The 15,252-nt window shown below is 40.4% G+C and overlaps 1 protein-coding gene across 4 annotated transcripts in view; it reads left to right on the top strand.

Annotated features, from left to right (window-relative positions):
* Fam91a1 (family with sequence similarity 91 member A1) overlaps positions 1–15,252 on the top strand; it is a 39,930-nt gene that overhangs the window by 11,654 nt on the left and 13,024 nt on the right. For all 4 annotated transcript variants that reach the window (XR_003709528.1, XM_028753847.1, XM_028753846.1 and 1 more), the window contains exons 9-18: positions 2,157–2,263; positions 2,345–2,383; positions 2,807–2,919; positions 3,348–3,463; positions 4,699–4,811; positions 5,074–5,160; positions 6,942–7,074; positions 10,712–10,860; positions 12,012–12,146; positions 12,343–12,456. Coding sequence is in view for 3 of the 4 variants with exons in the window: in XM_028753847.1 (XP_028609680.1) it covers positions 2,157–2,263; positions 2,345–2,383; positions 2,807–2,919; positions 3,348–3,463; positions 4,699–4,811; positions 5,074–5,160; positions 6,942–7,074; positions 10,712–10,860; positions 12,012–12,146; positions 12,343–12,456 (1,106 nt within the window). In the remaining variant the exon portion in view is untranslated. The remainder of the gene's footprint in view (positions 1–2,156; positions 2,264–2,344; positions 2,384–2,806; positions 2,920–3,347; positions 3,464–4,698; positions 4,812–5,073; positions 5,161–6,941; positions 7,075–10,711; positions 10,861–12,011; positions 12,147–12,342; positions 12,457–15,252) is intronic.

Raw genomic sequence — 15,252 nt, forward strand, 5'->3', positions numbered from 1 at the left:
TTAACAGGAAATGAGTCCTTGGAGACAGAAATTATGGTAGTGGTTTCTTTACTATTGGGATTTGGAAGATTTATTCTGGTCCCTATTCTTATTCAGTAAGCTGACTTAACTCATTTTAGATTCACTCACAGGTTGGATTAGATTGAGTTTATTCATTTCTGTTTTAACTGCTATTTGCGCACCTCTTTGTTTTGTGGTTCTAATGTAGCCCAAGATCACCTCTCTTTCCCTCCTCCACTTTTTTTCTTTTTTTTTTTTAAAGCAGACCCTGTCTCATAGCAGATATGCTGGTCTTTGGCTCTACATGTATATTTTAATGCTTCAGTGCCTACATTTTTCTTTAATTCTTTTAAAAAGTACTTAAAGAATATATCATTGGAGAATTGTATGATATACATACACACAAAATTCTAAATAATTTCTCAAATATGTAGTCTATCTGAAACAGTTTTATATTTGAGATGAAGTAATGCTTTCATTGTATTTGGATGACTAGTATCTTTTATTTCAAAAAATGTTTTTATTATGTGTTTACATGTACATGTGAGTATACTACAGTATACATGCGTAGAGCTGGAGTTTCAAGCAGTTGTAAGCTGCCTGATGTGGGTGCTGGGAGTTGAACCTGGGTCCTCTGCAAGAACAATATGTGTTTTCAACCACTGAGCCATCTCTCCAGCCCAATGGCCAGTATCTTAGAAGAACAAATACACAACTAGATTCTGACCCATAGCTTAAGTTGGATTTTAGTTCATACTTTTTATATTAATTTAATACACATTAGAAACTGATTTTATATTTCTATAAGCAGTTTTCTCATCCTGTCATCCAGATATAAATTATATGTTGAAATTTCTAACTTCTTAGGACCTTAGTCTCTCCAAGGAAGGGATAATTGTAATACTGTACAGCTTGTCAGTCTAAAAGTTGAAGTGATGAAGGCAATGCACTTGGCAGGTGTTCAGCACCTAGCAAGTATTCATTCAGGAAATGCTTGAACACAGCAGTACTGTAGCAGAAGAAGTAACTTAAGTCAGGAATTGCTAAAACATTTCTTTTTTAAAAAAAGATTTATTTATTTATTGTATGTATACGAGTACACTGTAGCTATCTTCAGATACACCAGAAGGGGTGGGGTGAGGGCATGGTTGTGAGCCACCATGTGGTTGCTGGGAATTGAACTCAGGACCTCTGAAGTAGCAGTCAGTGCTCTTAACCACCAAGCCGTCTCTTCAGCCCCTGCTAAACATTTCTAAAAAGAAACCTTTCTCTTTTATTATTGGAAAAAATTTAGTGGCCTGTGCACTCCACTTTTCGTGGGATTTCATTTTTTACATTTTACTTTGTGTATGTGAGTGCGTGTACCGCGTGTACATGTTGTGGTGTTCGTGTGGAAGGAAGGCAGAACACACCTTTCAGGAGTCTAATTCTCTCTGCCGTGTGAGCGGCCAAGTGTGGGTTGTTGGGCTTGCCGTCAAGTGCCTTCACCAAGTGAGCCGTTTTGCTTCCCCAGGATATTTTGAAGGGACACATACACATGGGAGGATGTGAACAAAAGCACACTCCTTCTTTACTGCTTATGAGGTAGAGCTTGCTGCTAAATCAGAGGAAAGCATTTGGACAAGAGAGCGAGCGAGCTTGAGTATGAGTGGACACTACCATGGTGGCTGCTTGTGTGCTGGTCTTGACCTCTCCCCTTGGTGACCTCTGCAGAGTCATTTCTTCTCAGGGTAGAATAGAGATGGGGGAGAATGCAGTGAACCAACTTTCCTCCACTTGTTCCCAAGGAGTATATTAACTCTTTCCAACAGTCTTCCACTGTGCATTTTCTTGGCCTATAGGCATCAAAAGCACATGTATCTCAACCCCTTTGAGGCTCAGCCCTGTTCTCATGTCTTTTCACTAAGTGTGTACTGTCTAGTATTCCCTTGGCCTCAGTAATTGAGAGTTCCTTGTGAACCTTTAGACAGCTCTGTGTAGATGATGTTGTGCGTGGCCTTAATTGTGGGAACTTCTGAAAGGTTGCTGTGGAGTGGATGAAGTGCATAAAAGCTGTATTTAGTCTCTGCATGATTTCTCTTTTTGCATAGGCATTTGAGTTACACTTTGTTGTTTTATGAAACCCAGTGCTGAGAAGTCTGTTTTGTTTATTTCAGTTCCCCCTCTGGAAGGTTTTGTAATGAATCGGGTACAAGGTGATTATTTTGAAACCCTACTCTATAAGATATTTGTGTCAATAGACGAGCACACTAATGTTGCAGAGGTGAGTGTGGCGAGAACATTATTGAGAGGACATACTGATAATTCTGATAATGGAATGTTAATTTTCAGTTTTGTTTTGTAGCTTGCAAATGTCCTTGAGATAGATTTATCGCTGGTGAAGGTATGATTTTTTTTTAACCTATTATGATGTGAGTACTGGGTGGATTTTGTTAGTTGATTTTTTATCTTGATACCTTACTGATCCTTATTGACTGCTGGAGAGAGCCTGCATGGTGAAGGGAGGTTGCAGAGAGAGAAAGGGCAAGACGGGAAGCCCTGAGTCTGTTTTCCACCAGGTGGAATGGACTAGGGCACTCACATTAATGTGGGTAGCAAGAAGCAACCTGTTCAGTATCTTGTCAAAGCTGCAACTCTAGCCTCATTAGAAGAGGTTATAGGGACGGCAGTACTGGCTTGGACTGTTCTGTAGGCAAGGTATGGAAATGCTGACACATCACCAGAGGCTTAGTCTTGTAGGGTATTTTTTTTTTCTTCAAATAATATGATGTCTGTTTTAATGCTAGTTTTCTTCCATTCCTTTCAGAATGCTGTTTCAATGTATTGCCGATTGGGCTTTGCCCATAAGAAGGGACAAGTAATAAATTTGGATCAACTTCATTCATCATGGAAGAATGTTCCGTCTGTGAACAGATTAAAGTAATTTATTTATCCCTTATGACAGTCCCCTTTTGAAAAGAATTTTACATGCAGAAAGTTATTATTTTTTAAAAAATTGACTTTGCCAATTGTGGTGAATCGTGTATACTAGTGTCTCAGTCACCTGGGTGTGAGGGATCTGCTGTATAATCTGATGGAAACAAGAACGATTTGTTTAGGGAAAAAGTACATACGCTATTTTATAAAATTTAGAAGTTAGAAGAACTTGGATTGCTTGAGGCCTGTGCTTGAGTTTCAGTCACAGTGCTCTCTGTGTGAACAATTTGAGAACTCATCTCAGTTTCAGACTTGTGTGTTGACTTATGTTCTGGTGGATTGTTGACAGTTGTAAGTACCGACTTCAGTAGCTGTGTTCATGTGAGATCATTTATGTGATTTTACAAAATGAATGTATTCTTCATTAATAGGAGCACGTTAGACCCACAAAAGATGCTCTTATCATGGGATGGCGGGGAAAGTAGGAGTCCTGTGCAAGAAGCTTCTTCTGCTACTGACACAGATACTAATAGTCAAGAAGATCCAGGTTAGCAGCAACTTAGTTTAATTTAGAATCTGTCTGTCGGTCTGCCCTGTGTCCAGACACAGCCCTACATCACCTGCATAACTCTTCTTTAGGCTTCCTGTTTGGTATGCAGTCTGCGTCCTTACCAATATTATGAACACCGTGCAAAGCTGGGTGGGGGTGGGGTATCAGATAAATAAGAACATGGCATTTACCATCAAGAAATTAAGTTGAGGGAGGAGGGAATGGAGTTTAGTCCCCCAAAACATAAACAATTGTAGTGTTTGGGGCTGCAAAAACAAACAGAAATCAGGAAGAGGATGTGGTTAGAGCCGCTGTGAGTTCGTTGGTCATTGAAGAAAGGCCATGTTAACCAGAGCGAAAGTGCAGGCTAAGCCCAAAGGGAGACATGCAGGGTTTAATGTTGAGGGTAATAGGAACCTGGGATGCCCTTTCTCCTGTTTTGCCTGTCACCTGGGCCACACACTGAGGAGCATAAGCCTGTTGGTAGTGCTTATTGATCTGATGATTACCAAGGATTTTTATTTATGGTTTTTAAGGAAATTAACTGTGCTTGTTGGCTTTTCTGTTGTTTTGGTAAAACACCAACACCAAAAGCAACTTGAGGAGGGAAAGGGTTTATTTGAGTTTAGAGCTCACAGCCCATTGTGAAGGTAAGCCAAGGCAGAACAAGCAGGAGTCTGCGGGCAGGAGTTGAGGCAAATACCACTGAGGAGGGCTGCTTACTGGTTTACGCCCCAGGCTCATGCTCCTTTCTCATACTTCCAGGACCATCTGCACAGAGGTGGTACCAACCACATCAGTCATTCATCAAGAACATGGCCCACACACATGCCTTCAGGCTAGTGTTACAGAGACCTTTTCTCAGTTCAGGTTCTTCCTTCTTCAGTGATCCTGGCTTATGTCTGGTTGATTTGACAAACTAGCACATCAACACAAATGTCTTTTAAAATTTTAATCTAATCTAAATGTCTTTAAAATTTTAAAAAGAAATGGTACATACCTGTAATCTTTGTACCAGGGAGCTAGATTCAGGGGGATTGGAATTCAAGGCCAGTCTGCTGTATAGTGAGACCCTGATGCAAAAACACTTGAATATCTTAAGACCACAATATTGTTTATATTTAATTAAGTTTGTACGGCTGTTAAGATAAACTTGAAGCAAAAATGTACTTCAGAAGATAAGCAAAGAAGGCTTTCATTGACTTGATTCCGTGTTGTGTTTTTTCTTTCAGCTGACACTGCCAGCGTGAGCAGTTTGAGTCTGTCCACTGGGTACACAAAACGAATTGCATTCCTGTTTGACTCCACTCTTACTGCATTCTTAATGATGGGAAACCTTTCACCAGTGAGTCAGATGCTTCTGGGTGTAATCATGTTTAAAGACGAGATATAAAATCACTTGCTGCTGTGTAAATATGTCTTTATATTTAGAACAAGTCCTGAAAACAGCCAGCTCTGTTCCCTTCCTTCGAACAGTGAGTCTTCAGTGAGGAGGGAAGCAGAGCTCATGTTGCCCATCTTCCAGTTTTAATATATCAGAAAGCATAATGAGTGTTGTTAGCATTAAAAAGGGGAAGCAGAGTTTAATAATGTGCTTCTTTTTGCAGAACTTGAAAAGCCACGCAGTCACCATGTTTGAAGTAGGCAAACTCTCAGATGAGTCTCTGGATAGCTTCCTTATAGAACTAGAGAAGGTCAGTGCCCTAGGCAGCATGCTGGAACCTTTCCTACTGCATGGGACGGCAGCTGTGCCCATGTACATGCTCCTTGTCCTGGGTCTTGGAATATTCTTGCTTCTTCCTGTCTCTACTCTACCCCGTCTTCTCTTGTGGTGCTGTTTAGACATCAACACAGTGAATGAGTTCTGTGATTCCTAAGGTGATATGACTAACTCCTAAGATGATTTAATATACTGAGGAACTGGGTAGAGACCTTAGTCTGTCTAACATCTTTTATTCTTTGTAATTTGATATGACTGAGGTAAGGTCTGAGGCTGTTTTATTTAAGTTTTTGTTTATGCCTGCTGTAACTATTCTTGTTAGTGTTAACAATGTGAGCTGGGTTTGCTTTTACCCCTTTCTCTTCCCTGTGAGTAAACCCAGTCCTACATGCTAGTGCTTCTTTTCACTGTATTTCATCCTGTCCTCTGTTCTCTGTGTTCTGTTTGTCAGATCTGCTCCTTGGCTAATGTTTAGTTTTTGTAGGTTAGTTATGAATTTTATATGTTAAATGTTTAATTTAGAGAATTTGTAGTGATTTTATAATGTCTTTATGTCATAAATAGGTTTTTCTTTTACTATTCCATAGGAATTTTATATTCATCAGTGCAAAAAATATATGAAATAATACTGTTGTAATAAATATTTTCTGTCAGTTGGGGTTTCTATCCCTCCTTTGGTCATTCAGATCCCAGATAAAAGGCATGTAACTTTTATATTTATAATAAGCCTTTAGTGCGCTAGAGCTGGACAGAAATCTACCCTCTAAGCTATTAAAATCTACCTCCTCATTAATAATCCTGGGCTATAACTTGCCATGTTCCATGTGGGTAGCTTTTTTTTTTTTTTTTTTTTTTTTTTTTTGAGGCAGGGTTTCTCTGTATAGCCCTGGCTGTCCTGGAACTCATTCTGTAGACCAGGCTGACCTCGAACTCAGAAATCCACCTGCCTCTGCCTCCCAAGTGCTGGGATTAAAGGTGTGTGCCACCACTGCCCGACTACCATGTGGTCAGCTCTTAACTCCAGCTGGCCAGGCCTCATGACAATGTTTCATGACTCTCCTGTCCTATGACATCTCTCTCCACCTTCTCTCCCCTCCTTGTGGTTCTTTCCAGACCCCATGCCTGAGAACACAAACTCCAACTATCTCTCTTCTTACCAGCTATAGGCTGTAGGCATCTTTATTCAACCAGTAGTTCTAAATTAAGAAGCAAGGTCACATAGCATCACTTGGTGTACGTGTAGATTCTCTGGTCCCTGGGCATCCCTTTGGGGCCAGTACTTAGCATTACAATACAGAGCAACAGACCAGACTTCCACACAGTACTTAGCAATTGGTTTCAAGTCTGTAATCTTCATTCCTATTCTTCAGATGTTTTGCTAATTGTGGTTTTTCAGTCTTACTGTCCACTTCATGTTCTGATTATTATTGTATGCTTTTTTTGGAGGAAGCAGAACTGGCTTTAGAACTTTCCCCTCTATGAATCATACAGGGGACATAGAGCTTATGAAATGTGCTACTCAGCAGTTTATTCAGTTGTTAAAATTGCTGTACTTGGAGTCCTATAAAGATGATGGGAACTTACTCAAAATTGGTTGAGGTGATTTGCTTCAGTATTTCCTGGGCAAGATTTTGAATTACTGTTTTAATTTTTGTTGTTTTTGTTACTGTTTTTAATATCTTTATACCTGTGTTACATGTTTATTAGGGTGAATAGTATGAGAATGGTATTAAAATCTGTTTTCTCTTGGTTTAGGTTCAGAGCACTGGTGAAGGAGAAGCACAGAGATACTTTGACCATGCACTTACTCTGAGGAACACCATTCTCTTTCTGCGTCATAACAAAGATCTGGTGGCTCAGACCTCTCAGCCAGACCAGCCCAACTATGGTACAGAAATAGACTTGACTGTGAAGACATGACAGTAACCATCTTTCCAAGATTTGAAGCAGGCCATGCACCTCATTTCATCAGCACACATTTTCAGACATGTCGTAGCTGGCAGACTGGACCTGTAGCTGGAAGCCTGCTCTCTGAATACCTTGTCAGCTGCTTCTCACCTTCTTTCACTCTCTTCCTCTCTTCTCCTGTACTACTGCCATTGTTAAGTCTGCTTAGGGCTTACAGAAAGGCTATGGGAGGAGTTATTCATGAAGCTGTTAGACTTTACATCTCAGTAGATGGCCAAGACACAGTGAACTCAGCAGACTCCTCATAGTCCTTTGTCTGGACGTCCTTTGTGTGGACATTATTTTATTTATTTTTTCCTGTTCATGTCTTTTGTGTGTGTATTATGGTGTCTGGTGCTACATTTTTATGGGTTTGCCATATGTATGAATGTGTGTTTTTCTGTGTCTATATGTGTTTCTTATGCTTTTGCTTCTTTTAATTTGTTTCATCCTATTTCAGTTTGATTGTATTTTACTTTGTTATTATTTTAAGATGCCTGTTTGCATACTAACAAAATAGAAAAAGAAAGAATGTAGGCTTGGGTGGGTAGAGAGTTGAGGAAGCAAACTAATCAGAATATATTGTATGAAAACAATCTATTTTCAATGAAAAAGGATGTCTTTCCAATATGATCAATGCTAATCTACATTTATAGATGAGTAATCACAGTTGTAAAAGTCTTAGAAAGTGCTCCAGTCACTGAGAACTCTAGATTTCATATTCCCTGCCCTCATGTACAGTAAGTGTATTTTATAGTTGACGTTGATAACCCTGACTTTTGCCTGAAGGTTAGGAAACCCCTCATCCACATCCATTTGTGGTTTAGGAAATGGCTTACTTTAAGGACAATCCCTTTTCCACACAGTTTTCATGAGATTTCTGTGTTCCATCCCTGTTCATGTCTGACAAGGCTGAAGCAGATCCACCTCACCTGGCTTGTTTCCGCCCATGTGTCCACTTCTCCATTGTAACTGTGCACCATGCCTCCCAGTCCTTTTCAGCAAAATCATTTCTGAATACTGAGATGACGTTTTCTCTCGTAAGTGTCTTTTGTACAGTTTCTCACTGTGCAGCGTAAGTCTCTTTGATCTTTATAAGGGAGTCTGCTCCCTTCTCTCCTTTCCCACCTGTGGACCAGGTACTGCTCTTCCTCCTGTCAGTATACCATGTCCCTTCACTAGATCACAGGCCGTAGGCTCTAGAATAGGATTCTAAAATTTCAAGAATAAGAAGAATCTCTCAGCCCAGAATTTGGGAATCAGTTGTTTATCATGGCCTTATCAGGCTCATCAGAAATGCTGCTTTTGTGTCAGAGCAGCTTCTGTCACGTCTGCCTGGCCTGTTGCTGGTCAGTGACATTAATATCCTTCCCTCAGGCTGTTCTCTTTCCTCTTCAAGTGTGTGCTGCAGCCTAGGAAAAGTATTATATCTAATCATGTTTCTTTTATCCTCTATTCTGTAACAAATTCATATTTGTTTGGTTCCTTGTTTATTTTTAATGCCATTCTTAGTTTTAAAAAGTACTATATCCCACTTGTGCTGGTTTGCATGGAATCTTTCTCATCTTTGGGCTGCATGCTGTTCCTTACAAATGGACTGTGGCTTGTTTCTGTCCAGGACACCATACACATCATGGTATGTTTCCTGAGGATTTGGTGTCTAAACCATGTGCTGGTCATCTTCCTCTTGCTGGTGATGTTAATCTGGTCACCCAGTTAATGTGTTTTCCAATTTCTTCATGATACTGCTATTTCTTTCTCCTTAGCTAAGAGGAAGATCTGTGGAAGATACTTTAAGACCTTGCTCTGAGATTTAGCATCAGCAGTGGCTCTTCCTAAACTATAGTGGTTGCAAATAGTCATGTTCTCTTCTCTATTACTGCCTGTGTATTAGTGATCCCTCGAGTAGTCATTTCTATCTCCGTTGTTTCTGTGCTCTAGTTGTCTCACTTCACCTTTAAACTGCTCTCTGTGTCCTTGTGACATGACTCCATTCCCCCCCCCCCAACAATATCTTATTTTGTTTTAAAACAGTACGACCTGATCTTAGCTTATGTTTTCTAAGCAACCTCCTAGGAGTTGACTCTGTTTTTCTGGGCACTGTATGAGAGAGAGCAGGATCTCGGTGCTACTTATGCTGGGAGCATCTTGGGCCTTTGGGCAGGCTATACACTTCTTGAGATGCATTCTGTTTTGAAGGGTAAAGTGGCCTACAGATCCTCCTAGGTTAGTTTCAGTCTTAAACATCTCCTTTACAGACCAATAGGAATTAAGGATTAAGTATGTTTGTGTGTGTGTGTGTGTGGAAGGGGGGAGACTTAATGTGTCAGTTGTACACATGGAGGTCAGAGGACACTTTGTAGGAGTCAATTCTGTTCTTGTTCTGTGAGCTCTGGGGATCAGACTCAGGTAGTCAGGCTTGTGCAACAGGTATTGCTCATTACCTGCATAGTTATCTCTCTGGCCCTAGAGAGCAATAGGATGGGATATTTTCCAGAGGATTGAGGACAGTGATTGCTTAAGATGCATGCTGAATCCTTGCTCTATAGACCAACAGTTTAGCGCACAAATTTCTAACTGAGGAATGCTTACCTCTATGCTAGAATCAGATCTGAGCTGTGATTTTCTCTAGAGCAGTGGTTACTCAACCTTCTAATGCTGTGACCTTTAATACAGTGTCTCATGTTGTGATGACACCCCCAACCATAAAATGATTTTTGTTGCCACTTCATAACTGTAATTTTGCTACATGAATCATAATATAAATATCTGTTTTCCCGTGGTCTTAGGCAACCCCTGTGAAAAGTCATTCAGTTCCCTGAAGGGGTTTCAACCTACAAGATGAGAACCTCTGCTATAGAGATTGCTGTCTGGGGGAGAGGAGGACACAGCTTTCCTTGACACTTTGGTTGTCAGGATATACTGCAGAGTGGCTTGGGATGGGAATGGCGTGAACAAGCAGGGTTCCTTAAAAGAGAGTCAGAAGAAGCGCTGCTCCATGAGAAGACAGCTTTCACCCAGACTTTAGCTTCAAATCTTAAAAGTGTCTTGGTGGACTTGTTGGAAATGTGATACTCCTTAGTAGGTATTGTACCTTTGAAAAATAGTAAGTCTTGATACAGCATGCACAGGGCCTGTGCAGGTCTGCACCAGGTCCTCTGCATAATACGTATGACTTCCATATGTATTCATGTGTTTATGGGATTCCTGAGTGTGCAGATGTGTGCATTTCTGATTTTTGTGCCTTCTCTTGGACTCTTTTCCTTCTTTTTTTTTTTTTTGTCTTAATTTAAAGTGATAGTTTTTTGTTTTTTTATATTTTTTATTATATTGCATTATTATCCCTTAGGAGCCTATTCTTTTCTAATGAAAGAGAATGAGTGAGTCCAGGTGGGAGGCAGGTAGGGAGGAACTTTGGAGGAATAGACGGGATAGAAACTAATACTATGTGAGAAAAGAATCTGTTTATAATTAAAGACAAAACAATGAGTCTTGTGGCAGTGCTCAGCAGCTCGTCTCTAGCCCTTCTGTCTCACATGCTCAGTCTGTTACATCCCGTGTGGTTTATTGTAACGCAGGTTTCCCTCTGGATCTCTTACGTTGCGAAAGCCTTCTTGGTTTGGACCCAGCAACTTGCAGCAGAGTTCTAAACAAAAACTACACACTACTTGTTTCCATGGCTCCTCTTACCAATGAAATTCGTCCAGTCAGCAGCTGCACCCCTCAGGTAATAACTCACTTAGAGGCTCCAGATGGGAATGTGGTCATTTCATTGAGGAAATAGTCTATTTTCTCTCATAAGATGCTATCACATTCAGGTTATAAAGTGTGATTGGTATACGTGTGTATCATTAAGTGACTTGTGACACATTAGATTAAACGTGTATTCATGTGAAATATTTTAAAAGAACATTTTGAGTGTTCTAGAGTGAGAATTTGGATAAATTAAGAGAATAGCAGATATTTCAAAAAAGTACAGTTTTGATGCTAAGTTAAGTGAGAAGAAAAGATGGACTTTGCAAGCTAGAACTTGATAGTTAACCATAGCATTTGTCAAAATGACTACTGGTCTTTTACCTTTGAAGAATAAATTAGAGATGTGTCTTTATATAATCAGCAAGGAAGGTGTACTTGTACCATTTTTCAGGGAATGGAGGTTATACTGCTGTGCAGTGGTCCATCCTGCCTGGATTCCTGAATGTACAAGGCTTGGTGATTGTGAAGGGAGGAAGGGACTTAGGTACCACATTTGTTATTGTGACCTGTGGGCTCTGGTTGCCTTGGACCACTCATCCCTGTGCCAGAATTCTGGTCTTGTGTTAACAGGAATGGTCCTAACAACCCTTTTGTACAGTACTTTGTGCCCCTTCCGTTTAACTCAGTGATGTTGCCCAGTAGAATAATGTGTGAACTGTCTGCTGCACAAATGGTGGATGGAGGGATGTCATCTTTCTTCTGAGCAACAAACGCATGATAGTAATGACTGCTGCTGCATGTGGACGTCAGTAGCCAGGCACGACTTTCAACCCTTTAACCTCACGGCATCTTCATGTGGTACAGCCTTTTCTGTGCTTTGTAGATGAAGCAGATGAGGCAGAGAGTTTAAGAACGTAGTTAAGGTGATGTGGCTGAAGAGATGACATCTAGACTCACACCTAGGGAGTTCAGTCTCTTAATAGTGCAGGGATATATATATCTTAATCCCAGTGTGAAGACAAAACTATTTTACTGGATTAATTAGGATTTACCTTCATAATGGTGGCAGCAGTTAAAATATGTATGAAGCATTCATTACTTAGAAGATTATGTTGGTCATTTATGCAATTTGACTATTTAGATAAATATTATAACTTTATCTTACCTGTTTTGTGATTATAGCATATTGGACCAGCTATCCCAGAAGTCAGTTCTGTCTGGTTTAAGTTGTATATTTACCATGTCACTGGGCAAGGACCACCGTCTCTCTTATTGTCCAAAGGTACAAGACTTCGGAAACTGCCAGATATATTCCAGGTATGTGTGTGAGGCTTTCTCCTCTTGTGTTCCATTCTATTCTGTTAAGGATTGACCTCAGGGCCTCATGCATGGTGGGCAAGCACTGTGAGCTATTTTGGGGGGAAACAGAAATTGCTATGTAGAATTAGGTTACTTTTGTAATTTTTCCATTCTCTCAAAGTGCCATTTCATGTGTTATTCATCTTTCCAATAGGGTTATGATCGGTTACTTATAACCTCTTGGGGCCATGATCCTGGGGTCGTTCCTACTTCAAACGTGCTCACGATGCTGAATGATGCTTTAACACATTCTGCAGTGCTAATTCAGGTATGTTTTGTCTCTTTTGGAACAAAATAAACTTAGGTTCTTATCATTTATATCACATTGTCCAGATGTGATTACTTCAAAGTTGAGTTATAATGACTCAAGTCTCAGAGAGTAGTAGGGCAAAGTGGACTGTGAATTTGGACTCACATTTGAATAGAAGCCACACTGTTAGCTGTGCATTTTGAAAACAGCTTTATTGATCTGTAATTTATCACAAATGAATTAAGCAGTTTACATCGTACAATTCAGCAGTTTTTAGTTTACTTACAGATTTGTGTAGCTGTCAGCATACCTTGCTCTAGAATATTTTTATTCCCTCAGCAGTGAACCCTATACAGTTTATGTTTTCTCCCTACCTTCTCATTTCTCTTAAACCTAAATAACATTACTGTCTCTACATGTGCATAACTTACTCTGCACATCTATATGTATGGCTCATCACGTGCTGGGTTTTGGATGTGTTGGTTATCAAGTAGCAGAGAAGTAGTGGAAAATATGCTGAAGTTCAAATGAGAGCCTACAGGAGCAAGGTGGCTGAGGGCTTGGCATATAGGTGGTAGTTGAATCCTTGAGAGAATGCAGTTGTTCAGGGACAATATGTGGTATGTGTAGTGATAGAACTCGACAAGCTTTGGACGTGCAGGCCACAGATTCCAGTCAGACTGTCCAGACTCACATCTTGGTTTCATTTCTGATGGTTATCTTGGACAAGATAAGTGACTTCTTGAATTTCAGTGTCCCTAACTGTCAGTTGGAGATAACAGAAACCACAGTCTTTCTCAGGTTGTTGAAGAAATTGGCTAAGATGGATAATTGGCATAAAATGCTTTGCACTGTACCTGACCTAGGGGCAGGCTGTGAGGATGGCATGTGTGGCTGTGATAGGCTGAGAGCTGTGAGCATTGCTTCCTCTTGTTACTGTTGTGAACCGACCACTCACTCCTTTGTGTCTGTTTTCCTTCCCTGTACAGTGAGGATGATTGCCTAGGTCCATTCTATACATTATATTTCAGTGGGTCAAATAATAGGCATCTCATTATTGTCATTGTCTTGGTATCATAAAGTATGCATATAGGAAAAGATAGAGGCATTAGTTACTTTCCTCTTTGCTAAATCGAAATGCCTGGCTGCAGCAGCAGCTCGTGGAAGAGTTGTTTTGGCTCACAGCTTGAAGGGAAGTCCATCACAGAGGGGAAGGTGTAGGAGCTGTGCTTCTGATCACATTGTGTGGTCAGGAAGCAGGAGGTGGGTGCTTGTTCTCCTGGGATGTGATGTCCCACACTTAGGGTGGGCCTTCCCACCTCAGTTAACCTAAACTACGTGATTCCTTACTGACATGCTCAGAAGTTTGTCTCCTAAATCCTGACAAGGTGCTGATATAAATCATCACGTAAATCAGCGTGACACCTGCTCTTGAGGGGTTTGTTCACAAGTTGTGCTCTTGCTAGAAAAACACCTTCTTTGTGGGAAAATTTCTCTTGTTAGAATTTGAAAAATACTACACTTCAGATTTTTAATAAAATCACATTTTAAACTATCTAGTATTAGATTAAATCTTAAGTATCTGGAATAGAAGAGACATCTGTCAGAAATACATTATAAACTGTCTTAATGATTTCATGCTTAGTGTGATTGCATATTGAGTGTGATTTCTTAGTTGTATCAGTTCTTCTCCCCTTCATCTCTGTAGGCATTCCCTCCCCCCACTTGTCCCCTCTCTTTGACTTTCTTTGTGTCATTTTTGAGGCAGGATCTTACAGCCAGCCCAGGCTGGCCTTGAACTTGACGTGAGCCTTTTTTCTATACTGTGATTACAGGTGTGTGCACTTGGTTTAGGTCAGTTTTCTGTTCATGTGATAAAACATTGACCAAAAGCAGCATGAGGAGCCGAGAGTTGGTTTGCTTTACACTTGTGGGTCACAGTGCAATATGAGGAAGGTCAGGGCAAGACCTTGAGCAGGAACCGCAGTGGAACACAGGACTGGCTTGCTCACTCTCTTATGCTCAGCAAGTGCTCAACGAGCTCTCTGACACAGCCCAGCCACCCACAGTGGGCTGGCCTGCCTTTATCAATTAGCAATCGAGATAGCGCCCCGGTCTGATGGAGGCCATCCTTCACGTGAGGCTTCCACTTCCCATGTAACTTTATGTTGTATCAAGTTGATAATAAATACTAACCAACACACCATACCTAACTGTACTTCTTGAGTTTGAGGTCAGGTCTCCTTTAAAGGAAAAAAATGCACATATCGTCAACATTTACTTAAATTCTCTAATATAATAATACTGGTTATATGTGAACATTAAATTATGTTTTTTGTTCTTATACCACTGTAAGCTTTTACTGTATTTGGGAACTAAAGAAATTTTTGAAACAAACAAATTTAAATGACTATTAATTAATTGAACGTGATAGATGAATGATTATAATGTGAGGGAATGAGGTGTTTTTAAGTAATACTTTTATTTTTTTGAGACTCTCATACATTTTGGACATATTCAGTATCTTCTCCCCCAACCTCTCCTAGATCCACCCACCTCCCTACCCACCAAACATGGTATTTATTCTTTCTCTTGTTCTCTTTTTCTCTCAAACCCATTAAGTCCAGCTTGTGTCTACTTTCAGGGGTGGGGCCTGCTCTGGATTATGGTCGGTATACTAGGTGTCCCACCATTAGAGGAAACTAACTCTCCCTCCCTTAGCAGCTGTTAAATGCCAATAAATCTTCAGCTAGGGCTGGGACTTCTTACCCACTTTCCTTCCTTCATGCTGGGATTTTTGTCTTATGCCTGCTG

Source organism: Grammomys surdaster, unplaced genomic scaffold (genome assembly GCF_004785775.1).
Source record: "Grammomys surdaster isolate TR1022 unplaced genomic scaffold, NIH_TR_1.0 125974, whole genome shotgun sequence".
Classification (NCBI taxonomy): Eukaryota; Metazoa; Chordata; class Mammalia; order Rodentia; family Muridae; genus Grammomys; species Grammomys surdaster.